The following is a 27,380-nucleotide window of genomic DNA, read 5'->3' on the forward strand; positions in this document are numbered from 1 at the left end:
GGACCCAGCAGAGAAGCAGGGGTGACGCTTGAGGGAGATACCACCGCCAAAATTGGAGGAGCTCATAGGGTTCAGAGTCAGTGAATTAGAGGGTCTAGTGAGAGACCGGGAGCTCGGTGTTGAAGAACTACAAGAGGCAGTTGTAGTGGAGCTTAAATGACTGTTACGTTTCAGTTAGGAACTGTTAAAGACTGTTAACATAGGAGACAGCATTCCTGCATGTGCAAAAGTGGCGCCTTGCTGGCGCCTTTCCCTGCACGGCTGTCCTCCTATTGAAGTCTCGGAATCTGCCAATTGAATCTATGACTACTTAAGGGTGTCCTGGCCCTAACCCTCTTTCCCCAAAATACAAAAAGGGCTGTCAAAAGAAATAAAACCTCTTTTACATCCAAGAAGTGTCTGACGCCCAATGACTTTCACCATCTTTGCACCCACTATGCCTCACAACCCACTAAATATTGAAGGATGTCAGCTATCTTTGGCTTTGGAGGTCCTCATTAGACCGGACAAGACTGGAGACCTTGCAACACTAAGTTTTCTGAGTGAGGCCAAAGCCCAGCTACATGTTACATAGTTATAACAAGGTTCTGTTCTTGCACAAATCAAATCAAACAGTAAGAATTTACAGAATAAAGAAAAAACAAATAAAGAAGCAAAGTCCAAGATGCAAAGCATGCTAGCCCATTTCATTCCACTTCAACTAACTTCTGACTTTATCGAATCCAACCTGCCTGCCATGTTTAAAGTGGTTGTAAACCTCAGAAATGAAATATGAACAATGCATATCCCTCTATAGTGCATACCTCCCAACTTTTTGCAAAGGGAATGGGAGATACCTATTAGCAAAAGTAGTTAGACATAAGACACACCTCCTTGCTACGCCCTCTTAAAGGAGAATTATACAAAAAAAAACAAAAAAAACGATAAGTTAAACCCACAAGTGCTTTTTTTTACCACTACCTTTATACTGGCTTTTGAAATTTACAGATGCAGCAATTTAGAAACTGGATGAAAGGTTAGCACTTGGAAACAGTAAACAGTGAAAGATAAAAAGTGTATTTTATATACAACTATATAGATCAATAGATCAGACCAAAATGAGGGACACATGAGGAGGAAAGAGGGACAAAGGGACTTTGGTACAAATCCAGGACACTCTTTCAAAATCAGGGACAGTTGGGTGCTACTGTAGTGTGTACTTGTCTCAACTAAGTGTCATTTGTTTCTGTGGTTTTGTTCCTCTGCTATCAGCATAAATCACTTCTGACAAGTTTTCCTGACACCAAGAGAAAAAAGGTGACAGGAGAGGGAGCTCCAGCTGATTGACAGCCTCAGCTTGGTTTCTGTATGCTGTGTGAAGGCAGGGGGTGTCCCTTCAATCAGCTCTCAGCACTCTCCTCTGAGCTCTGTAGAGTGTAATCTCAGCTCTCCGACCCCTTTTTTCTGACAGCTCAGACAAGCTTTATACATTCTGCACTTTGAACGGATGTAGAGAAAAGAAGACTGCAGATAAACATGAAGTGTAACACCCGGCTCTCAGAAAGACCACTTTCACACTGAGACGTTTTTCAGGCGCTACAGTGCTAAAAATAGCGCCTGTAAAGCGCCTGAAAAAAGCCTCAGCTGCAAACTGCACTCTGGCTTTTTACACTGGGGCGCTACGCTGGCAGGGCGTCACAAAAATTCCTGCCAGCAGCTTCTTTGCAGCGGTGTAGGAGCGGTAAATACACCGCTCCTTCACTGCTCCTGCCAATTGAAAACAATGGGGCAGCGCTGTGATACCGCAGGCAAACCGCCGCTGCAGTGGTGTTTTGCGGGCGGATTTAACCCCTTTTCGGCCGAATAGCGCAGCTAAAACGCCGGTACAGCGGCGCTAAAAATAGCGTCGCTTTACCGCTGACGCCCAGGGCGGCTCAGTGTGAAAGGGGTCTAAAAGATGATATTCACAGGAACATGACTGTAAAAGATCTTTGTTTGTGGTCTCTTAAAGTGGTGTTCCGGCCGAAATTATACTTTTTAAATAAAAATATCCCTATAATACACAAGCTTAATGTATTCTAGTAAAGTTAGTCTGTAAACTAAGGTCTGTTTTGTTAGTTTATAGCAGTAGTTTGTTATTTTATAAACTTACAGCAGGCCGTGGCCATCTTAAGTCTGGGCATCTGAAGCCAGACTGTATTTCTTCCTGGATCTCATCCTTGCAGATCTCGCACATGCTCAGTGCAGCACAAGCAGTGTAATAGGTTTCAGGTCAGGTTTCCATAGCAACGGCAGTGTCAGAGGACGTTGCCGCCCCTTCCCAGAAGGCAACAGGAAATGATGCGATGGGCCGCGGCCAGGGAGGAGGAAGTGAAAAATGAATACAGCAGATATACAGTAGGTGCTGAGAAAAAAAATAAAAAAATATCCAATTCGTTTACAGTGCACAGTTTAGAGAGGGATGCTGAAGAGTTGTAAAAGTGGGTGGAACTCCACTTTAATTTCCTGTCTCAAATTATCTTATGCTGTATCAGTTTTATGTGACGGTTGCCAGAAGTCCAGTTGTCCTCTTATTTTTTTATTATATCATCAGTTCAGGAATAAAAATGACAGTTGGAACAGAGAGAGCAGGAAGGTTCAAATCTGTGCACCCACGCAACATGCTTGACACTACTAGCAACAGTATAAATACAAAAAGTAAATGCATTTGCAGTTGTAAAGTACCATATATATATATATATATATATATATATATATATATATATATATATATATATATATATATATATACATATATATATATATATATATATATATATATATATACATATATATATATATATATATATATATACATATATATATATATATATATATATACATATATATATATATATATATATATATATATATATATATATATATATATATATATATATATATATATATATATATATATGTTATATACTTACAATAAGAAATGGCAATTCTGCTGCTGGTGACACTTTACACACTCACCAAAGTGCGGCTGCTTTTTATGTAATACAAATCACTCAGTTGCGGGTCAAAATACTGCAGCATCTTAATTACTAGCAAGAAAGTAGAAAACTTGCTGGTTGTACAGCAGGGCAAAAGAAAACAGAGACGGAGAATGTGCTCTTAATGATTTGTGCTGGCAAGACATCAAGTTTGCATTAAAGCATCAATATACAAGTACTGGAATGGAAGACCAGGTAGCCAGAGATAATGGCTGCTTTGAAGCTGCAGAGAAGTATACATTTTTTTTGTGGAGGGGGGGCACTTTCTGTATACTTTTTTGCATAGGGTTTATTGGAAATGAGAGCTACAATAGCAGATCAGTCTTGCTGCACTGCCTACTGGTGAAATTAAGTAGTGTATTTATAAACCATAGCAGTTTTCTAAGAGCACCTTTTAAACCTGAATATGAATAGTCACCCGTCAGTCCACTGAACACTGTCAATACATCAGGCATAGGAAAAAATAAGATAAGAGAATTGTTATTATCTAGAATTATTATCTGGAAATATAGTTTAAAATTGTCCTAATCAGCTTTTTACTTGATTACCTATTTGGATTGTTTCTTTTTACAGGGCACTGTCCTTTGTGATATAATTTTACTGAACTTCCTGAAAGGAGCGGATCAGTACAAAGCAAAGAAGTTTGAGGAGGTATATCACTTCTGAAAATGCAGAGGTGCATAAAAAAAGTACAAATGATTGAATTAAAAAACAACTCTAGTCAAATACTTAAATGCACATTTGAAATAGGTATTTTATCTGTAAGAATGTTTGCAATTCTGTCAATTTCTTCTTATGATTCTCACACTTTTGGTACTCTATATAGTGGCACCACTATTTATTTGGGGCTTTTCAGCTTCCTGTGTCATGTCTGCTTAAACTCTGATCATGTAACAGTATATCTAAAGCCAATCTACATTTTTTAGCTTTGTGCCATTGGGGATGTTTACCTTTGCTTCTTGTACCAGAGACACAACAGGAAGTGAGGGGAAATCTCTCCAAAGTGAGGAAAAATCCAGTCTCAGACAATTATTATTATCAGAAATAATCTTTCAAAGGTGAAAGGTGATATTAAAGGTAGGCTTACTCCCCCCCCCCCCCCCCCACATATGCATGATATAATGCTAGTTTTATTTGGAAGGGGTCTATTGTCTGTTAGAAATGAAAGCCGGTTATAAATGGTTTGAATCTTCGCAGCAGGATTTAAACCGTGTATAGTCAGGCTGAATTTACCCAAGTTAATGAATCGATCAACTTGGGTACAATCAGCCTGTTTTACATGCAATTTATTTTACTATAACAGCCGCTAGCAATAATCACTGTGTTCTCCCAGCAGGATGGTTCCCCCCACAATGAATCCAAGGGGGGAAATTCCCCCATTGACACTAAATGTGGAAATGCCAGAAAGAAAATTTGCTCCATCTTTGGCTGGCCTAATGCATATGATACTCCACTGTTTCCTTGGGTTCCTCCATTGTGCTTGGGCAGCATATTTGAGAGACATGGCTTATTATTTATTTTTATTATACAGGATTTATATAGCACCAACAGTTTACGCAGCGCTTTGCAACTTGAGGGTAGACAGTACAAATACAATAAACTTTAATATAGTAGGAATCAGAGGGCCCTGCCCTTAGAGCTTACAATCTAAGAGGGAAGGTCAAGAGATACAAGAGGTAATAACTGTGGGGGATGTGCTGATGGAGAAAATACGTGTATAGTTGTTAGGTGGGGGCCAGATAGGCTTCTCTGAAGAGATGAGTTTTCAGGGATCATCAGAAAGTGGACAAATTAGGAGAAAGTCAGACAGATTGGGGTAGAGCATTCCAGGTTATGGGAGAGGCTCTGGAGAAGTACTAAAACCGCTTTTGATGTAAAGGGACACTTTCTGGATGCCATTGACATTCTCAAGTTTCCAGGCAGAAAGAACAGTATATATAATATAAAACTGCAAGCAGGGCCCTGGACAAAGCACTAGGGACAAAAGGGAGGTGAAATGATTTGATACAGTAATGTAATCTTACAGATTACAGTGTACTGTATGTGTCATGTTTTTTGTACTTTTTGAATTTGCCGCCAGGCTCCGCCCTCATGCGTTACAACGCTTGCAGGAAACGGAACCCGGAACACAGAGCATCGGGTGGAGGATTCGGCGGAGGACACAGCGGGGGGGATATCACAGGATCCTGGGGAAAAGGTAAGTTACCTGTACCACAATTCTGTAATGCAATCCCAAGCTTGGCTTGGGGTTACCACTAAAGGTAATGAAAATTAACCCCGAGCCACACTCGGGATTTCAGCCAGGGAGGTTAAACTAAAAATATCACCATTTATAGCCAAAGGTGGCTAGCTGATTTTCCATTCACCGTAATTCTAAAAATAATTCAGATTATTATATCACTTATTGCTACAAAGGGTGCTTTATGTAAATCATATCAATATAAAGTCCACTATATGTGATCTAAAGAACAGGTACCATTTTGAGTTGCTGCAATGAAGTTTCAGCAAAATGGACTAGCCTGCTGCATAATTTTTTCACTTTGATTTTCTGAGTGTCTTTGAATTCAGCCCTCTTTAGGTTGATAATTTTCATTTCCATCAAATGATGTGGCATTCTTTCATTGCTGGGACATTACCCAGTCCATATCAGTATAGATATCCAGCATGATATTTTTCCCCATTGAGATCTGATGTTTCTGTATTTTCAAAGTGTTCCTTTAATTTTTTTGAGCAGTGTAGTTGCCTCTTTAGGAAATTTTTATAGTTATGGTTGAAAATCCTAAAAACATGTTGTAATATATTGCACATGTAATTTATCAATTTTATGCAGGGGTTTTACTGCTGTCTGCTTCTGTGAAGAAGGGGGGACATAGAATGGAATAGGATATCTATCCAGTGGGGACAGAAATGGCAATAATCACATTTTCTTAATCGTATACAAAGGGACCCATAGTGAAGAATTGAGGTAAAATTGCTTTATGCTGCTGCCTTCAGAAGTTTGAACACTGGAAATCAAAACTGTAAGGGCAGCCAAGTATAACCCCACCAACTCCTAGCCGGCCTCAGTTTTTTCAGTGTGCTAGGAAAATGGATACTTTCTCTCTTTTTGAGAGAAGAAAACACTTTTTTACAGTGATTGTAAACGATCACCTTGTAAAACAACCCATTCAGTTTAAAATAGAGATGAAAGTCAAAACATTTTTGTATAGATATAAAAAAACATAATTACCAATTTTCACTTTTTTATAAGTGATCACATTCCCTCTCTTCTCAGCTGCACAAGAGCAGGGGGGAGGAGAAGCAGCAGCAGCAACACTCTGAGCTTCCCAGGAGGGTTAGGACAAGTCTGATCATTGGAGAAGAGAACACAGAGTTCCCAACCTAGACAGACAACTGACCACAGTGTGTTCTCCTGCTTAGTGTAGTCAGTTTTTAATAGGAAAGCAGAGGGACTGGCAGGAACACCAGGAAGCAATACAAAGAGAACAGGACACTTTATCATACAACAGAAAATACAGTAACTGCTGGAGCAAAGATAATCTATACGTGCATAATGATTTATATAATAAGGCACATTTAAGACAGACAATATTGTAGTCCATAGCAGTGCTACTAAAAGTTGAAGTTAAAGTTCATGAGTCCATATAATAGAGTAATGGCGGCAGCTATCCTCAGAGAAAGTCAGCTATGTGGAATGAAGCAAAAGAGGGAAAGACAGGAAGCGCCACCTGAGTGTAGTATTAATGTAAACAGTTTAAAAGAGATGTATGTTTTTATTTTTTTATTTACCCATCATACTTACCTAGGTGGATGCAGCATTGGACCGATACTGCATCTGTCCCCCGGCGACTCTGCACTGAGAACTGAGCCTTTGAACATAGCCAATGTCAGTCAGCAGCTCTCCGCTCTGCTCCTTCACGCTCACTGAAGCTGTCCTTCCGAATTTCTTTAAAGCGGGTCCAGGTCTTACTGTCTGGCACCCACAATGGCTTGGGGACATGCAGATAGTCCCAGATTAGGTCATCCTCGCATCCTCCCCGGGAGTTCTCTATGATGTCCATAATCTGGGGAGGGACATAGGGGAAGTCCAGGCCCCACTCCAAGGCTACCCTCCTCTGTACCTCCCGCTGGAATCAGGAGAATCTAGGCAGCTCCCTAAGATTTCCACTTTCCTGGCAGGAGGCAGGCATCCAGGGCCCGGATGACCTACTGCTGATAGGTGGGTACCCTGGTCTGGGTGGTAGAGGGCCTGATCATAAAGAGCTGCCTGCTGCTTGTTAGAGTTCCTGCTGCCTGTGCAGGTCCCACCGCTGGCTCTGGTCCATCCCCACTGTCAGGGACGTGAGATTCCCGGTCTCCCACTTCTCTTCAGAGTCTTCACTAGGGGACAACCACTCCGCCAACCTCTCAAGAGACACAAACTCGGCTTGCATTCTGGGTGAACCCCAATCAATGACCCGGCCCTCGCTTACCCTGTCCGGCTCACCTGTAGGCTCACCTTCCTTTGGTAATGGCTTCCTATAGACTGGGATGGCAAGGGACTTAGAGCTGTCCGGCTCTTCAGGGGCTGCATCTGGCTCCTGCACTGTAAAACTTGCAGTCGCTAAGTACCTGGCCAGGCCACGGGTTACGACAGTCTCTTCCCCACTGATATCCTCTGTGTTCATGGAGGAGTCGCCAGGCTGCAACTTCCCTCCGCCTTTAGGCGGTGATCCTAGGCCCTCTCTGGCCTTCCAGTTCTGCCGTGGCTGTAGTTTACAGAGTGCTGTTAACAGGTCCACGCTGTAATACTGCGGCTCCTGCTGAACGGAACCCAGCCGGGTGAGTGGCTCCCCACAATGACCGCACCGGGCCCAAGCAGTGACCACCGTGGTCGGAATCTGGCACTCTGGACAGAGCAGGCAGAATCGCTCCGCTCCATCAATTGTCCAGGGAACGCCTGAACCAAGGCGAGTCCTCCGCGAGGCTCAAGCTGGACACTCCTACAAATCAGGCAACCACTGTAGGGTGGGCAATAGCCGACCACCCACCGCCATCTTCCTCTGACTCGTGTCTGCAGCTAGCAGGAAACTTTTGGTACCCTCCAGGGCGTGGCACCCCCCCTCGCTTCCAGACGGGCTGGCGCCAATGAAACTGATAAGAAAATCCCTCCCTGGCCACGCTGCTGTAACTCCTTGTTAGATGAACTGAAGTTTGCAGGCATGCTAGCAGGACTTGTCCAAGCATGTTGCCTGGCACTGACCATGCCCAAGCAACTGAAGGTAGATGATAGCTGAATTGTCCAGTGGTTGCTGGTAACAACAATAAAGATGGTAGCCAATGCCTCCCTGTAGAGAACTGATATAACATAGTCCTGCCCACAGGCACCCACAGGCTGCTTCTGATCACCCTGGGCATCAGTAGACATTCTGAGGCTTACTTTACTGTCTTTAGCAGGAGTTTTGAGCAAAAATTCAAGATGTCCAGCATTAGCAGAATGCTGGACATATTTGAGTTCCACAGTGAAACACCCAGTAATAAAAGAACCTTGGGCGTATTTGTAATCCATAGGCGTGGTTACCTGGCATGGTTGCTACGGGTGACTGCACATAGCGAACAGTTCCTCAATTGCAGGATTGGTACAAGTGTCTGTCCCAAAACTGGTTGTGACAACTGGGTATGCAGGAACAATAAGTAGCGACAGTCCTTGCTGGTTGCTATGGACAACAGCACTTGTTACAGCACTGAAATAATAGGCAGAGCACACAAGTCCTTTCCCAAAGTTCAATCCTCAATGATGGCGGAACAAAGCAGAGTTCCCCAGCTCGGTCAACCTCAGTTACTAGGGGCAACAACTGGCAGGTTACCCATGAATAGGTGGTCCCCGAACGAGACTCCAAATGTAGCGGTACCCCCGTAAGGGCTGCTAAATGATGTGGCCCACCTGTCACCCTGCCCAGCCCAGTATTCCAGACACTCCAAGACAATGAACAAGTCCATCAGCTTTGTTTTTGTATTTTATTGAGGGATTTGAACTTGCATGGGGTTAAGGAATTCATGGGATGCCCAGAAAATGATTGTTGCATGGTAAGGGACAATTCGGTTATTTTCCTCCTGCACAACACTTGCTGCAGACTATCTGTCCTTCTCCCTCCAGCACAGTTCCTCAGGCTCAGCTAACACATGGTTAGGCCTAACTCTGGTTTCAGCCTGGCCTTAGCAAAATTCCTTTTTACAGGCAGAGATCGCGGGCCCCTTCAGTGTAGCAACAAAAATGGAAAAGTCTTTAGTGCTAGCTGACCTTGGTGGACTACTGATCCCAGTCAGCCCTTTGCAGGCCCTGACAGCCCTCCTAACTGCAGCGGCCCTACTTCACTGTCAGTAACATTACAGTCTCTCTGTCAGAAACCATGAAATCAGGCCGAGACAGAAGTACAGTTAAATCGCACTTGTTTAATAATAAAAGTAAAAAGAACAAATGTAGTCAAAACAGCCAAAGTTCAGTAACCGGAATGAATAGTCAGCCAAGCAAGAAGACTGAGCGGCTTAAGTAGGCAGGACTGACGAGCAGGATATCATCAACAGCTGAGTAACTGTGGAGAGAAAGGAGCTGGCAATTAGCCGACAGCTGAGCAGCCAGCTCAGAGAAGGAAGGGCTGAGCCCAGCCCTGACAGTACACCCTCCTCAAAAACCCCTCCCCCTTGGAGGACCATCAAAAAACCAGCAGTGGAAATGACATAACCCAGGAATTTAACCTGTTCACGATGGAACTCGCACGTCTCCAGTTTACAATAGAGATTGTTCTCTCTTAGTTTCTGAAGCACATGACAGACATCTGTGTGGTGGCTCTCCAGGGACTTGGAAAATATGAGGATAACTTCGAGATAAACCACCACACATAACTGCAACAAATCTTGGAGGACATTGTTAATAAATTCCTGGAAAACTGCCGGGGGGTTACAAAGGCCAAAAGGCACTACGAGGTACTGTGGCCTGTTCTGGTATTAAACGCAGTTTTCCACTCATCGCCCTCCTTAATCCTCACAAGATTGTATGCCCCTCTCAAATCAAGCTTAGTGAAAACTGTTGCCCCCTTGAGGCAGTCAAACAACTCCATAATCAACGGAATCAGATGAGCATTCTTAATCGTGAAACAATTGAAACCCCTATAATCAATACACGGTCTCAGTTCACCACTCTTCTGTCCAAAGAAGAAAACCGCACCAGCAAGAGGCGAGGATTTGCGGATGAAACCTTGAGAAAGTGCGTCTTCAACATACTCCTCCATGGCCTTATCCTCCAAGACCGACAAAGGGTAAACCTGGCCAAGAGGGGGTATGGCACCAGGTTGAAGGTCAATTGCGCAATCATACAACCGGTGTGGAGGTAAATTACCGGCTTGACCTTTGTCAAAGACATTGCTAAAATCGTGGTACTCCTCCAGCAGGGAGGAGAGTGAAGAGGTGCACATGAGCTTGGCTACCTTCTGGAAGCAAGTCTCACTGTTAGGTGGTGACCAGGAGAGAACCTCAGCACGGAGCCAATCAAAAGAGGGGTTGTGCCTCTGTAACCAAGGATAACCAGCGGAAACCTAGGTGAGGAAATAACCAGGAGCTTATCCTTCTGGATAACTGGGGATGAAACAACGCCACCTAAGGTCTGTCCGTGACAGGACCTCAAGGTTCAGGCGTTCCCTGGACAAGACTTCAAAAAGTGACCTGCCTGGCCACATTAAAGGCACAATCTCTCCCTCCTCCTAAAGGTTCTCTCATCTGCAGAGAGACACGTGAAACCCAAGTGCATGGGCTCACCTTCACTGACCGACTCGGTACCAGGAGGCATGGGAGGTGAAGGAGGCACGGGTGGGACTGCAAAGCTCAGGGACAAACGTACAGGAGGCTTCTGCAAGCGCTCCTTAAAAGAAAGTCTTTCTCTGAGTCTGGAGTCAATGAGGATGGCAAACGTGATCAACTTCTCCAGCTCAGTGGGTATATCTTGGGCTGCTATCTCATCCTTGATGGTATCCGAGAGACCATGAGAAAAAGCAGCCACGAGGGCCTCATTGTTCCACGCAACCTCTGCTGCCAGAGTACGGAATTCAATGGCGTAGTAGGCAACAGTTCTCGTACTCTGTTTGATGGACATGAGGCACTTGGAAGCAGAAGCAGAGCGTGTGGGATCGTCAAATACCCTTTTAATCGAAGCCACAAACTCAGGGTAACTCAAGGCAACAGGTTTTTGCCTCTCCCATTTGCCCAGGCCAAGGCTCTCTCAGAAAGCAGAGATATCATGAAACCTACTTTGCTTCTGTCCGTGGGAAATGCCTGGGGCAGCATCTCAAAGTATATCTCAAACTGGTTGAGATACCCTCTGCATTGGACCGGATCGCCACGAAATCGCTGGGGAAGCGGAGCGGAACCAGACATACCTCTTATAGAGGTAATACTCGAGGCGGGTGCCTGCACAGAGACTGGAGCAGCAGCAGGGTCGGCTTGCAACATAGGTTGTACCGGGGTGGCCACAGCGGTAGATTCCAGGTGAGCTGTGTGACTCAGGAGCGTTCATAACGCCATGACAAACTGATCCATGCGGTGATCCAGTTCATCCAATCTGGAAAAAATATTACCAACAAGTGGATTGACTGCATCTTCTGAGTTCATGGCCTTCGCCTACTGTCAGAAACCATGAAATCAGGCCGAGACATAAGTACAGTTAAATCACACTTGTTTAATAATAAAAGTAAAAAGAACAAACGTAGTCAAAACATAGCCAAAGTTCAGTAACTTAAACAGATAGTCAGTCAAGCCAGAAGTCAGGGATCAATGTAGAGATACAGCAAGCAGGATCTGGAGCCAGGAGGGATGTCAGCAAAGCAAGTCATGAACAGGATCACAGGAGATCATTTCTGTGATGTTGACCAAGACGAAGGCAGAGAACCTCTGGACTGGACGGCTTAAGCAGGCAGGACTGACAAGCAGGATATCATCAACAGCTGAGTAACTGTGGAGAGATAGGAGCTGTCAATTAGCCAACAGCTGAGCGGCTAGCTCAGAGAAGGAAGGGCTGAGCCCAGCCCTGACACTCTCCCGCTGGCTTTACATCCATCTCTGACTGTACACTCCCAGTCCTCTCCGTCATGCCTCTCCCAGCTCTCCCGACTGTGCCTGCCACTCACCAACATCTGATGGTTCCCTCCTGGAGACTTGTCCGGCAGTATTCCCCACTGTCCTCTCCTGCTCCTGTTCAGGACACCCCTTGGGTTGTGTGGGGTTCCTGATCAGCTCCGAGCCCCTGGCCCAGGGTCACCCCCCCAGATTGGGGGGGCTCCCTTCAAGGTCCCGACAGCCTAATACTTTAGAAAAATAAATAAAATTGCACTTGGAGTATAATAAAAAACAATGAAGACAAATTTAAATTAAATTAAAAATGTGAATAGAAATAAATATGGCTATTGTGAGGTACATACAGTGAAAAATTATGTAATGAAAAATATTTATATACAGCTGCAGTTATAAGTGGGGCACACCAATACAAATATAAAACAGAAAAACCGCGCTAAAAAATGTTAAACACTAATGAAATAAAAAGTCCAAATAAAGTCCAAATAAATAATTAATATTCGTAGACTCCTCTATGTGATAAGGTTGGAAGAAGATGATTCGCATGAAATACAACTGTGTGGTGAAATGCTTATCAGAACGTAAGCCAAATCAGACAGATGGCTTAAACCCAGCCCAGGCCTTTAAAGAGCGATTCCAATTGACAAGATCAGTCGCACTCGTGCAGCAAACCAGGTCCGCATAAGGTTTATCCAAAAAAATATATGCAAAAAACATAGCGTGATACTGACATAGTAATAGGCAATAAACCAAAAAAGGGAAAAATAGCAATCTCACAAAAAAACAATCATGAATATCATATAAACATCCTGTATGCACAGCATATACAGGAATGTGAAATTAGTGACATGCAACATGCGATGAGTGGTGCTCTTGGATATAAATGTAAATCACCAAGTGTATCCGCTTAGCAGAGATCAGAGATAGGTGAGCAAACAAATATCACCAAGGATCAGAAACCGCACCAAGTGCACAGACGTATGAAGCAGCTTACCAGATGGCAAACTAGTGTACACACACTCAGCTGAAGGCTTAATATCTCTCCGTGACCCAGAATAAACTATGTGAACCTGTAGGGGTTCCTGCTCACCGGAAGGTTAATTGGAAAAAACCCCAAACAGAAATCCTGGCGGAGTCACCGCGATCCCGTCCTGGCAGACTCTTCACGGGCTCGGTTTGCATAGGATTCAAAAAAGGAACAGCCAATAGCGTAATACCGTTGGAACTCCGATTTATTAAAAAGAATAACACTTACAGTAAAAACAATGAATATAGCAATGCCGGCCGGAACTCAAACAGCTCCCGTCCACAGCAGGGCAACGTGGTGACGTCAGCACGTCCCTCCCAGACGCGTTTCGTCACAGGTTGACGTTCTCAATGGGGAACGGGCAGCACGCTGAGCCACCATAATATATACACAAACCAAGCCTCACTCTGGGACCCAACAGGTGAAACACAGAACGCCATCTTTGGTATGGGCATAGGTACTGACAGGTTACGGGAATAGAAACAAAACGGCGGCGAAACCGCCGGTCGGTTCACATCCCTTCATAAGGTATATCTGGCGCATAAGGACTGGGAGTACTTAGCATTACAAATGTATGATAATAGAAACTGGTGTTCTTAGCGCCCTCTTTATAAGGAGGTCAGACCTTAGTAGCCAGATATAAATGTCCAGGCAACAGTGTCCCTGATGACTGGACATTATATCAATCAAAACCCTGGACATTGTCCATAGGAGAAAAAACAACATAAATTAACTAATTAAAGGTATAGTAACACATGGCCACATTAAGCATTCATGATAAAAAATATAAATTTAACATAAAAACATCTAAAATATATTTCTAATGCTACTAAGCATACACCCTATAAATCAGAAAACAGAATAAAAGACATAAATTAATATTTTGAACCCCATAAAATACGGGTTACATTCCTGGTCACATATTTATAGCGTGATCAGCCTCCTTTGATATAGAAGGTAATTCCAAAACAAAAATAAAAACAAATATAAATATATATGAACAAAAAAAGAAAAAAAAAGGGAAAAAAGGGGAAAGAGCAAATGTATATTCTAAGGGTAACAACCAGTAGACTGACAACTACAATAATTATTACTATTAGAGGGCCCACCCAAGATTCGATGGAAACAGTGGTAATATACTACCCATATGATATGTCTATATAAAATGTGATTATAAGGACCAATCCCAACCATATCAAGGGGCCAGACCAGAGTATATCTCAACCAAAATACCATCCCTGAGGGGAGACTAAAATAAGAGAAATTGGTTCCATGTCCAAAAACTGGGTATATCAGTCCCACTTAAAAAGTTTAACCAAAAATTCCACAAAAAACCCCAACACTCAGGAATTATCAATGAACACATTGACATCCACATCTATGTTCAGACCGTGGGGCGTGTAGCTTTTGATCCTATGGATCCAAGACATTTCAGATTTGGAAATCTCTCGTACCATGGAGCTACCCCGCCAGTGGGGTTTATAGCGATCAATCCCCAAAAATAAAGTGTTGGAAGGGTCTCTATTATGTACCAACCTGTAATGTTTCGAAACCGAATGGTTTTTAAAGCCTGTTAGGATATTGGTAATATGCTCATTGAGCCTTACTTGGAGGGGGCGTTTGGTCCGCCCCACACATTGCAAGCCACAAGGGCATTGCAATAGGTAAACCACTCCAAAGGTGGAAGAGGTGATAAATGGGGTAATGTGATGGGTTCGACCGGTCTTGGTGGAGACAAAAGATTGGGTCCTCCTATTCACACACGAGTTATAGGAGCAAACCCGACATTTATTACATCTATAAAAACCGGTTAGTTGGTCAAAGAAAGTGGCCCTATTCTGAGGAGGGTCCAATACCCCTGGGGCTAACCTGTTCTTAAAAGAAGGGGCCCCTTTAAAAACAATTTTAGGTTTGGGTGGTAAGACTTCCTTCAAAACTCGGTCGTTGGTGACTATATGCCAGTGTTTGGAAATTAGTTGTTTTATTTCCTTGTGCTGGAGTGAATAGGTAGTGATAAAGGGAACCCCTATATTGTTAACAGAAGTACCCGTTTGAGGTCTATCTCTCAACAAGAGCTCCCTGTCCATTTCTTGTATGTCTTTCAACACCTAATACTTTATCTCCAGTTCTTCCACCCGAACAACTCTTTCCCACCTGGGCTGACTCCAGATAAGGAGGCCTGCCCCCTGCCAATCCAGGTTGGGGATTTTTCAGAACTCCTTAGAACACCCCAGACAGCTCCACCTCTCTTCCCACTTTCCTTCTAGAAGCCTCTAGAAGCAGAAGGGAGGTAACCGAAAGATGGAACTAGCTGTGAGTCACCAGCCTACTCTAAGCCACTCCGAGCCCACAGATCAAAACAAACAGGCCTAGCTTCTGATTAGGCCTGCTTAAATTTACCTGCACTACCAAAAATCTCACTCTAGCACCTACACTAGGTAGAGGGTGCTACACTATAATAGAATATATATATATATATATATATATATATATATATATATATATATATATATTTACATAGATAATGTTTTGTATTATTTTATTAATTTTTGCTGATTTGTATATGTTATCCTGTCTCAAAATTGCTTGTCAGTGTACGGACTTTCAATTTTTATGTACACCAATGCTTGCCATAGAAGTGCTGGTACTTGTAGTCCCACACTCAGGTGGCGCTTCCTGTCTTACCCTCTTTTACTTTCTCATAAAATTATATGGTACAGCAGGCACTTATCAGATATATGAAATGTTAGGGTAACAAACGCATTAATTGTTAACAAGCATCCTTTCTCATCTACTGAGTTTTTTTTTTCAGTAGCTGCAAAGCCAGAAGGGCCTCATTTTGCAGCTTTCCCATTTGGCTGATCTTTTACATGGCGCCGAGGGCCGTTCATGGATCCCACTGAAAAGAAGAAGTGGGATCAGCCTGTAATGTGTCTTTTAGCAATGGATAAAATAAAATTGATAACATTTATTCATAGCAGTATAAAGTCAGTGCATTTTGGGGGCCAAACACCCTCCCCCATAATCAGGGCTTAAGAATTCTGACCTTTGCTGAAATGGACTCAGGTGGGTGAAAAAAAAACTGCACTGGGATTTACTACTTGGAAAGTTCCAGGAGGGCAGGTTAGACAGGTGTTAGTGAATGCAGCAAAAAGATTTTGCTGTTTTCCCTAACACCAACATAACCTGCCATCCTGAAACTTTACAACCATTAAAGCACAGTGCCATTTTATTTGTTATCCACTGAGTCCATTAAGCCTAGGTTCACATTGCTGTGGGTTTGAAATCATGCGAGTTCAACTGAACTCGCACGATTTCAACCTGGCAATGCAGTCCAACTTCGGGGGTGATTTCACAGACATCTGTGTGGGTTCCTGCACAGATGTCTGTATGAAAACAGCATCATATTTATACAGCAGCCCACAAGACACTACGGCCAAAAGTCAAGTCCTCTGCTGCCTTAACATCCACCTGATAAAATTTTGTGAACGTATGTACCGAAGACCAAGTGGCGGCCTTGCAAATCTGCGCCACTGACTGATTAATTGGCGAATCCAAAGTGAAATGGATGCCTTAGAAGCCGCCTGACCCCTTTTGGGGCCTTCCAGCAAAACAAAAAACGCATCAGAATTTCTGATGGTTGCAGACCTTTCCAGGTAGACTCTGACCGCCTGCACCACATCCAAAAGGTGCAATTGCTTCTCTTCTGGCGAGCCAGAGAGAAAAAAGAAGGTAGAACAATGTCCTGATTTAAATTAAATTCAGAAACTACCTTAGGCAAAAAGGATGGAAACAGGACGTAGCACCACTTTATCATGGTGCAAAATCAAATACGGCTCGTTACAGGAAAGGGCAACCACATCGGAGACCCTTATAGCCAAAGTAATTGCAAGAAGAAAAGCAAAATTCCGTGTCAAAAGAACTAACAGAATATCATTGATTGGTTCAAAAGGCTGCTCCTGTAGTACCGACAAAACCAAATTTAAGGGAAAAGAGGTGATTTAACGGGAGGCAATAAGTGAGTCACTCCCTGAAGAGAAGTCTGGACCAGGGAATGTGAAGCCAAAGGATTCTGGAAGTACACTGATAAGGCTGAAACCTGTCCTTTAATTGTTGTCAAGGCTAATCCTTTATCTAAGCCTGACTGAAGAAAAGAGAGAATTCTCTCTACCAAATATCTGCGAGGATGCCAACTTCTGGCCTCACACCACGCAATGTAAGCCTTCCAAACCATGTGACCTTGGTGACCACCTTCCTGGTATTCACCAATGTAGTTACCACTGGTTCTGAGACACCACGATCTCCTAGCACCCCGATTTCAATAGCCACACCGTCAAATTCAGCAAGTGTAAATTAGGATGGAATATAGGCTCATGTGACAGTAGATCGAGCCGGAGCAGAAGCGTCCAAGGCTTGCCTACTGCTAATCTCACTACCTCCGGATACCAAACCCTCCTGGTCCAGGCCGGAGCTACCAGGATGACTGATGTCATCTCTTCTTGGATCCTGTGCAAAAGATGTGGCAGAAGAGGAATTGGGGGAATGCATTAATCAAAGAGAATTGAGTCCAGTGAACTGCCAGAGCATCTATCCCGATCGCAAGTGGATCTCTTGCTCTGGATACAAACTGCTGAATCTTGCAGTTGAACCTGGATGCCAGCAGGTCTACATCCGGTGTACCCCACCGCTGGTAAATCTGCATAAACACCTGTGGGTGCAGAGACCATTCTCCTGGATTTATCTGTTGGTGGCTGAGATAGTCCGCTTTCCAGGTCTCTACTCCTGGAATGTGGACGGCAGACAGCACTGGCACTTGCCTTTCTGCCCATGATAACACATGACTGACCTCCATGTGGGCCAGATGACTCTTGGTGCCACCCTGATGGTTGACATAGGCCACAGCCGTGGCATTTTCTGGTTTGCACCCTTACTGGGTGACCCTGTAACTTTGACATCCAATAATTCAGCGTGAGGCAAATTGCCCACAGCTCTTGTACATTGATGGGCAATCCCTGTTCCTTCAGAGTCAATTTCCCCTGGACTGTGGAACTTTCCATGACTGCACCCCAGCCGGAAAGACTGGCATCTGTGGTCACTACCTTCCACAACAGTGGAAGAAAAGACTTTCCCTGTACCAGATTCTGGTCTACTAACCACCAGATGAGACTTCCTCGAGCCTTGGGGGTTGTGATCATGCAGGAATCCAAAGCCTGCATCTTCCTGCTCCATGCAGACAGAATGTTCTGCTGCAATGTCCTGGAATGGAACTGGGCATACGGAATTGCCTCGGATGAGGAAACCATCCTTCCCAGAAGACTCATACAGAGTCGGACAGACGGGCATCTCTTTTTGGCTTACCTGCCAAACCTGATCCTTTAGGGCCTTGACCCTTCTTGGAGGCAAGAATACTCTTGCCTGGACTGTGTCCATGATAAGGCCTAAGTATTCCAGACTTTAAACCGGTTTTATGGCCGATTTCTCGGAATTTATGATCCATCCAAGATTTTTCAGAAATTGGACCATAAAGGTCACGTTTCTTATCAAAACCTGCAGTGATTGATCCCTGAGTAGGAGATCGTCTAAGTAGCCTGCAATCAAGATCCCTCGAGATCTTCGAAGACCCAGTATGGGTGCCAGGATCTTTGTGAAGACCCGGGTGCGAGCCCAAAGGGCAGAGCCACAAACTGAAAATGTTGTTTCTCGGGAGGCGTGACCGGAAGCGGATGGTGGTGCTAGTCGGCGTGGTGTGAGTGTGTGTGTCCACCCCACTCTCCCCGTGTTCATGAACGCGCTGCCCCGGGGATATCCACTGCATATTTCTCCTATTTTGGAGTTATGAGAAGTAAGCTGTAAGCTGCAGTGACCTGTCTGCCTTGCAGTCTCCCTCCCGGCGGTTACTCTCTCTGAGTTCTCTTTATTCACAGCCTGATAAACACAGGTGCAGTATGAGCGAAAGCCGAGTGAAACTCTCGCGAGAACAGGGAGGAGGGGACGGAGCCCAGCTACGGGAACCAACTGTTGGCGAGCGCCCGCCGTGGAGTTCTCAGTGCATGCACCAGGAGCCGGAACGGTATTTGCTGCCCCAAGAAGCAGAAGGTGATAACGCGTTCCGGGAATAGAAGTGAGTACATGCCATAGACCCGGCAGTGCTGCTGGGGAGAAATTAGCGTGATTTGTCAAGACCGGCGGGATGAGGTATTGAACTCTTTCTCTTTCGTTTGTTTTTTGGTGGTAAAGTGGAGGAGGAAAGTAATTATTTCAGATGAACAGAACTTCTGGTGGACTGTAAAATCCGCAATTGTTTGGGGGGTAGGATAAACATCAGGATTGCTGGTGAAGCTGATTAAAGTCCCTAAAGTCCCTAACATTGAAAGTGTTCTCTGGAAGCAAGGAAAAAGGGGTCTGAAATGGGCCTAATATGAACTTTTTTTTTTTTTCTCCCATACACCAGTAATAAATGACCGTGTCATTTTCTTTTCACTCCTTTACCTGACTGTTGTAAATCTCGCATTAGCAAAACAGAAAGGGCAGGAGGTTAACCCTGGAGGTCATTTAACACTGTTTTGCTGGCTCCCGGGAAACCTGAATTGCTGCTTTCCATTAATATCTTTATAGTAGAAGAGAAATGATGTCAACAAGAAGGAAAGTAGGAATTGCCTGTCTGCAGGAGACACACCTGACTCAAGACACTAAATCGCAAGTGAGACACAAGAGATTTCAGTGCCAATTCCACTCTGTGCATACCTCCTACTCCAGAGGGGTGTCAGTGTTAATTGGGAGAGGGGTGACTTTTACCTGCAGACTGTGCAAAATAGATGGGGAGGGTCGGTATATTTTTTTGCACTGTATGATAGAAAATCAGGAATACGTGCTGGCAAATGTTTATATCCCTCCGCCGTTTAAATTAGATGTCCTGTATGATTTATTAGAGTTTATAGTCGATAAGAATAATATACCAATTATAGCAGTTGGGGATTTTTAATGTGGTAATAAATAAAAAGATTGATAGATTTCCCCCAGGTAACCAGGGACAGACGCCACAGGGAAATCGCATGAACCATTTCCTTCAGGAAGCCGGTCTATTGGATCTATGGAGAATACGGAACCCTGTGGCGTTACAATTCTCATGCCACTCGGGTTCCTATTCTACACTTTCAAGAATAGATCTAGCATTGGGTAATGAACTAGGTTCCCAAATAATTAAAGATATAACTTACCAACCTAGGGGTATATCAGATCACTCGTTGTTGATGATTTCAATAAGTATAAAAAATAAGAAGGTTGATAGGTTATGGAAAATGAACCCAATATGGTTTGGAATAATAGAGGATCAGAATGGGATAACAACCACGGTAAATGAGTTTATAGGGTTTAACACGGACACCACAACAAGAGGAATGATGTGGGATGCACTGAAGGCTTATTTGAGGGGTTTATTCATACAACAAGTTTCTAAAATTAAAAAATCTTCACGGATTGGGAGGACAAGGTCAGGAAAGAGGTAATGACAGCAGAAAGAGAGTATGTGCAGGACCCAACCCCGGACAAACAAAATAAATGGGAAAATAAACAACAAATATATAAGGATGCAATGACTAGGAAGTCATAACACAAAAGATTATTTCAAATAGTATACGGGGAGGGGGAAAGGGTGGGGAAAATGTTGGCCCATTTGGTTAGATCTGGATCCTCGCCCTCCAGTGGTGTGTGAGTGGTGAAATCTCGTCTCAGGTAGATGAGATTGTAGATACATTTAAAAATTATTATAAAGAATTGTATACATCCAGGGGGGCCGTGGAGGGAGAGGAGTTGGATAGATTTTTTGGGGACATTGAGATGCCCTCTCTTACAGTGTCTGATAGAGAGGCACTAGAAGCCCCGATAACTCTAGAGGAAATTAAATTAGCTGTAACAGAAATAAAAAATCAGAAATCCCCTGGCCCTGATGGTCTCCCTGTTGAAACTTATAAAAATTATGGGATGGTGTTACTCCCGGAGCTTCTTAAAGTGTTTGAGTGGGTAAAGAAGGAGAGGGAGCTGCCCATATCAATGACAGAAGCCACGATAATAGTGCTGCACAAAGAAGGGAAAGACCCTTTAGACCCTGGGTCCTACAGATCCATCTCCCTATTATGCTCAGATGTGAAAATCCTATCAAAGGTTTTGGCTACTAGATTAAAGAAAATAATTCATAATCTAGTCCATTCTGACCAGACAGGTTTTATACCCCAAAGATCAACCAGTAGGAACATTAGAAGGCTGTTTCTGAACCTGCAGATACCAACCGAAAATACTGGCTCAAGGGCTGTGTTGATGCTAGATGTGGTAAAAGCGTTTGACAGTCTTGAATTGGGAGTATATATGGCGAGTAATGAAGGAGTTCGGATTCGGGCCTTCCTACATTAGCTGGGTTAAAATTCTCTATAACAATCCCAGAGCAAAGGTCAGAGTGAATAATATTCTTTCGGACGAATTTCGGCTTGAAAGGGGCTCTAGGCAGGGGTGCCCCCTGTCTCCTCTGATCTTTGCTCTGGCAATGGAACCAGTAGCCCTTGCAGTAAGACAGGAGAGGATCATGGAAGGATTCAGGAGAAGGGACAGAGAAGAACGAATTGCTTTATATGCGGATGATGTCCTCATTTTTCTGGGGGATACAGAGAGATCGCTTAGACAGGTGATGGACATCTTCTCGAGGTTTGGAAAACTTTCAGGTCTTACCATAAATTGGGGAAAATCGGCATTGTTACCGTTAGACCCCATTAGAAATAGTTCCTGTGTGGAAAGTATCCAAGTAAAAATTGTAGAGAAAACAAAATACCTGGGTATATATATAACAAATGACCTAAATGATTACATAAATAACAATTTAGTCCCTCTACTATCCAAATTTAAGAATAAGAGTGATATATGGAAGGGATTTCCTTTATCAGTAGTAGGTAGATGCAATCTAATCAAAATGCTGTGGTTGCCCCAGTTATTATATCTGATGCATAATTCACCAATTTGGATACAAAGGAAATGGTTTAAAAAAATCGATACACTACTAAGAGCTCTTACATGGAAAGGGGGACAACCTAGAATAAGCCTTCAGACTCTACAACTGCCAACTCAGGAGGGGGGCCTGGCAGTACTGCATACGCGTAGCTATTTTTTAGCAGCCCAATTACAACACATGGTACCAGACACTGATCCCGAAGGGGATAAAAGTGGGAGACTGATGACTGTAGAAACACCACATAAGACACTAGTGGAGGTCTTGGAGGATAATTCTTTTGCCTTTAGACCCCCTACGGTGAAGCTAATAATTAGAGCGTGGAAATCTATAAAGGATCTAAGGGGAATGGGGGGTATGGTTAAAGGTGCCCCGCTCTGGGATAACAAGAACTTACAAGAAGTAAGATCAATAGGGAAAATAAAGAAATGGGAAAGAAAGGGGATAGTCAGCCTGGATCAACTATACAACGGTAGTTCCCTAAAAACGTTTATAGAACTAAAAGAGGCTTTTGATATACCAGATAGCTCATACTATAGCTATTTGCAAATCAAACACGCTCTAAAAGCTCAGTTTGGGGAACAAGGCCCGGTGTGGAGTATCTCCCCCATATATGAAAGATTAAGTAGGACCAGAGGCCCTAAGGGATCCATAGCGGAATTCTACCCACAGATATGCAGAAATAGTATTATAAGTTCAGAAGACCTTAAGTGCAGAAGTAAGTGGGAAAAAGATTTGGGTAGGATTGCGGATGACCAATGGAAAAAGATATTGGAGGGGGGGAACCAAGTTTCAGTCTCGCCCGCCCAGAAGATGTCATACCTAATGCTTTTACATAGAACATACTATACACCTAAAAAACTGTTTGAATGGGGGCGGAGGGGGGATGCCAAATGCCCTAGGTGCCAAAATACCGGGGACTTGATCCACATGATCTGGAAATGTCCAAAACTTTATCGATATTGGACGGAAATATTAGATACCATAAATAAGACCTTCAAGTTATCATTAAAAATGGACCCAAAACTGTGTATCCTGGGAGTGGGGGAAAGGCTGGGGAACATTAAAAATAAAGTAGTACTAAGGTGCCTATTTCAGGCAAAGAAATTAATAGCACAGAGGTGGCAGGCAGAGAAACCCCCCTCCAAAAATAAATGGTTTAAAACGGTAACGGAAACAATATGGAAGGAAAAGGTAGTATATGCAAGGAGAGGAAATTTAAATGAATTTAAAAAAATTTGGATGCCTTGGTTAGAAGAAGTGGGTTATCCCATGTAAATTGTATGTAGGAAGAGCTAAGGTAAAGGTTGTATGATATTAAGTAAATAGGAAGGTGAGGTAGGAATAAGGAGGTAATAGGGGGGAGGGTAGGATGGGGTATAGAGGGGGGTGGGTGGGGGGGCAAAAAGGGGGAAATTGGAATGTAATGTTTTTTTTTCTTTATTTATTATATATATAAAAGGTTTTGTATAAGGTGTATTTAATAACTGCTGTAAAAAGAAAACAAAACACATTTTGTATATTTTTGAAAATTGAATAAAGATTATTTAAAAAAAAAAAAAAAAAAGAAAATGTTGCTCCTCTATGACAAAGCGCAAAAGCCTTTGATGAGGTTGAAAAATTGTCACATGCAGGTATGCATCCTTGATGTCTATGGATGCCAGAAAATCTCCTTCTAGGAGAGAGGTCACGACAGAGCGGACTGATTCCATTCGACAGGGCCGCACTGAGACATAACGGTTCAGTGCTCTTAGATCCAGAATTGGTCTTATGTCACCATTTGGCTTTGGAACCGTGAACAGATTTGAATAAAACCCTGTTCCCCTTTCGGGGACTGGGACCTTCATGATCACCCCCTGCCACCTTAAACGGTCTAGAGCTTGGAGTAATAAGCCCTTTCTTGAAAAGTCTGTGGGAACGCTGGACCTCACAAATCTTTGAGGAGGGTAACAGTGTAATTCCAGCCTGTACCCCTGAGACACTGTGGAGATGACCCACCTGTCCTGAATTAGCATTTCCCACAATCCCACAAACCACAGCAGCCTTCCCCCCACCCACAGGAGTGGGTGCGTCCCTTCACAAGAAAGGTTTGGTGCCAGTGTTAGCGGACTTTTGGACCAACGGCCTCTTTTGGCCCTGGCCCTGCTGTTTACCTTTGGCAGCAGATCCCTGGTGCCGTTGAAACTGCTTAGGGCCTGAAAAACCTGAGCAATTAGCACCTTAAAAGAGGGGCGTGTAGCTACAGGAAGGAGGGAACTCTTTCCTCCAGATATTTTTTGAATGTACATGTGCACAGACAAAAGAGCCATGTGGGAGATCTGCTGCATGGAGTCTTTAACGGCATCTATAGCAAAGCAAAGAGCCTGAGATCAGATCTGTTCAGGATCTGCTCCATCCTGAATAGAATCCTCTATTGGGCCATCTAGCCAGATCCTTCAAGGCCTGACAGACCCCAATTGCTGCTACTGTGGGTTGAATAGCGGAACCTGCCAGGGCGAAGGATGCCTTTAACAAGGCTATCAGCTTCTTATCCACAGGATCCTTAAAGACCAGTGCATTATCCACTGGACAAGTTAAGGTCTTGCTCAGGGAGGAAACCGTTGCATCCACAACCGGTACTCTCCACTTCTTGGTAAAGTTTTCCTCCATAGGATATAACAGAGAAAGCCCCCTAGGAGGCAAAAATATCCTGTCTGGGTGCTCCCAGTCTAAATATACCACCTGCTTCAAGAGTGGGTGAAAGGGAAACACCTGTGTACCCTGCTATGGTTTCGAAGAACCCAGGGAGGTACAAGGTGTTTCAGGGACCTCCACTGGAGGTAACTTAAAAGCTGTATGAACCATCTGTACAAGAGAATGGACGAGAAGCTTTTGTGATTGAGAAGCTGATTGAGAAGCTGATATAACCTGAGCCTCTTCGGGCTCTGAATCATTTGAAGGAGATTCCTCTGTCTGGATGTCAATTGCCTGACCGGCCATTACCTCTTCTTCCTTGTCAACCTAGTCTTGCTCCAATATAGGAGGAATAGGGGAAGGGGACCTGTCACGCTTCCTGTCACTTTTTGTGACAGAAGCAATCATTCCGGCAATCTTTGCCCTCTAAACCAGCCAAAGCTGATGCCAGGTCCTCTTTAGTAATAAACTCTGAGGTAGAAGCATTGGTAGTAGGCACGGATAGACGCAGCAGCTCAGATTGCCCGGTGTCATCCGGTCTTTCAGTTGAGGCTATTGCAGTAGAGTTCCGTGTAACCTCTACAGGGGCCACTGATGGAACACATGCGCCCTTTGCTGCAGCGCTCCCCCCAGGTCGCTTCCTAGAAGACATGGCTTGCTGAAGCAGTGCTAACTGGCTTTGTGAAAGAAATACACAAGTTCCTCAGTAACACAATTCCCCCTTGGAAGAATCTTACAATGAACTGTTCTACCAGCTACTGCAACATAATTTAGGCTGTGTCTGTCATCACCGATAGGACTCACGTGTCACCCAGGACAGATTGCTCTGTGTCCCCTCTGCTGGGCAGCAACTAACTGGGCTTTTAGCCTTTAAAAAAGCTTCCCTCAGCCGTCAGGGCCATGTGCACGAGCCCGTGGAGGAGGACACACTGAGCAACACACCTATGCCCTCTAGTGGGAAAAAAAAGCATTGCAAGCAAAACGCTATTTTTTTTTTTAAAAGCTTCCCTTGGCTTGTGCAGCTCTGGGAAGAGAAACACAGAGCAGAAAACCCATGCTCTCTAGTAGACAAAGCAAGCCTAGCAAGCATTTTTTTTTTTTTTACATGTCAGCCTAGATACAACTGTTGCAGGGGAATAAATAATAATTGGACCCTGGTTTTTCACAGGGCCACTTACCACTCCCACCCTGCAGGAATGCCTTAGCGCTGTGGTGTCCAGGATTCCACTACGCAGGGTCCAGCACCTCCAAAACCTTGTTGTTGATTCTTTAATCTTCTTTACGAGGCTCGGGTACCACTTATCTTAGCATAGTAGCTTTTTGAAATGGATCCGATCTAGAAATGCTGTCCCTTGATTTTTAAGAACCTGTGCGGGATTACAGCATGAAAACTCACAAAGAGCTCAACAAATGACCATCCACCATTTTAGACACTCGTAAAAATACTGGAATACTTCCTGTATGTGAGAGGTTATATAGGGGATCACTTCCTGTTTTTGGTTATTCTACCTGTGTCCATTCACCTATAGGTGGCGCATAACCCAGGTAGTAATGTATATGGCTGCTCTGTGTCCTGTGATGTATGAGAAAGAAATCTAAAATTTTTTCTTTATGGGTTTAGAATGTACTCCAAGAAAAGGATTTTGCGGTAAGTTAAAAATCCTATTTTTAATTGGGTGGGTAAGGATCTCTGACTTTTTTATTGCTGTCCAAAGATCCCCATTCCCCCATTTTTTGACTGATTGTCCACAAGGTTGTATCTGCAGTTATAGCAAATAGTTTGAATTTTGTAGGGGTCACTAGAATATGATAAGCCAGAAAACCAGAACACTTGACTTTAGTTTTTTCAAATTACATTTAAAGCAAACTGATAAGTGGTCTAACAGACCAGTATAAGAAAAGTGGATTGGTTTGCCTGCCCAAGCAAATTGGTGATTTGTGGTGTTTCCACCCGACCACCCCAGCTGATGCCATTTCAGTTTTGACAAACAAGCTGCCTCAGGTTTTTGCTACCGATTATGATTATGTTGATAATTAACTAGTTGCTGCCCTGGTTGTCTGGATTGCAAAGTTTTTGTCTGATTCCAACTTGGTTGCTCATTGTAAGTGCAAGAATTATTTTCTGATATTATAATGCAATAATAAGCATAATTCGCAAATCCCCACTGAGTTTAACAACCAACCTTCAACTATTTACAGTAGATCATGCCAATATTTGTACAACTGTTCAGTTATTTACATGTTCTATTGTCTTTTTCTTTTAGATTTCTGATTCCACCCCAGCTTTTGGCAGCCACATTTTCAAAAGTGACCAGACACTAGCCGGCCGAGGAGATGAAAAGAGGTCTACAGACTCTGGGGCCTTCTCCATAGGATTATAGAATTTTGTCTCTCTCCTTTGCTGTTCTTATCCTGAACTACATTATGTATATAGTTGACTATAACATTCTACACTTCTGCTTCATATATCTGGCATCTGATATTAGCTAGACTATCCTAAGCTTCATTGTCTTGCTTTATCACTTTGCAGTCGAGCTGCCTTTATAAACTACCGATCTACCATCGTAATTTA

The 27,380-nt window shown here is 43.6% G+C and overlaps 1 protein-coding gene across 1 annotated transcript in view; it reads left to right on the forward strand.

Moving 5' to 3' along the window:
- Window positions 1-27,189, forward strand: part of P2RX3 (purinergic receptor P2X 3) — a 451,883-nt gene extending 424,694 nt beyond the window's left edge. The window contains exons 11-12 of the mRNA XM_073596991.1: window positions 3,591-3,668; window positions 27,073-27,189. Of these exons, the coding sequence (XP_073453092.1) occupies window positions 3,591-3,668; window positions 27,073-27,189 (195 nt within the window). The remainder of the gene's footprint in view (window positions 1-3,590; window positions 3,669-27,072) is intronic.
- Window positions 27,190-27,380: the final 191 nt, after the last annotated feature.

This window comes from Aquarana catesbeiana, linkage group LG08, assembly GCF_042186555.1.
Source record: "Aquarana catesbeiana isolate 2022-GZ linkage group LG08, ASM4218655v1, whole genome shotgun sequence".
Lineage (NCBI taxonomy): Eukaryota > Metazoa > Chordata > Amphibia > Anura > Ranidae > Aquarana > Aquarana catesbeiana.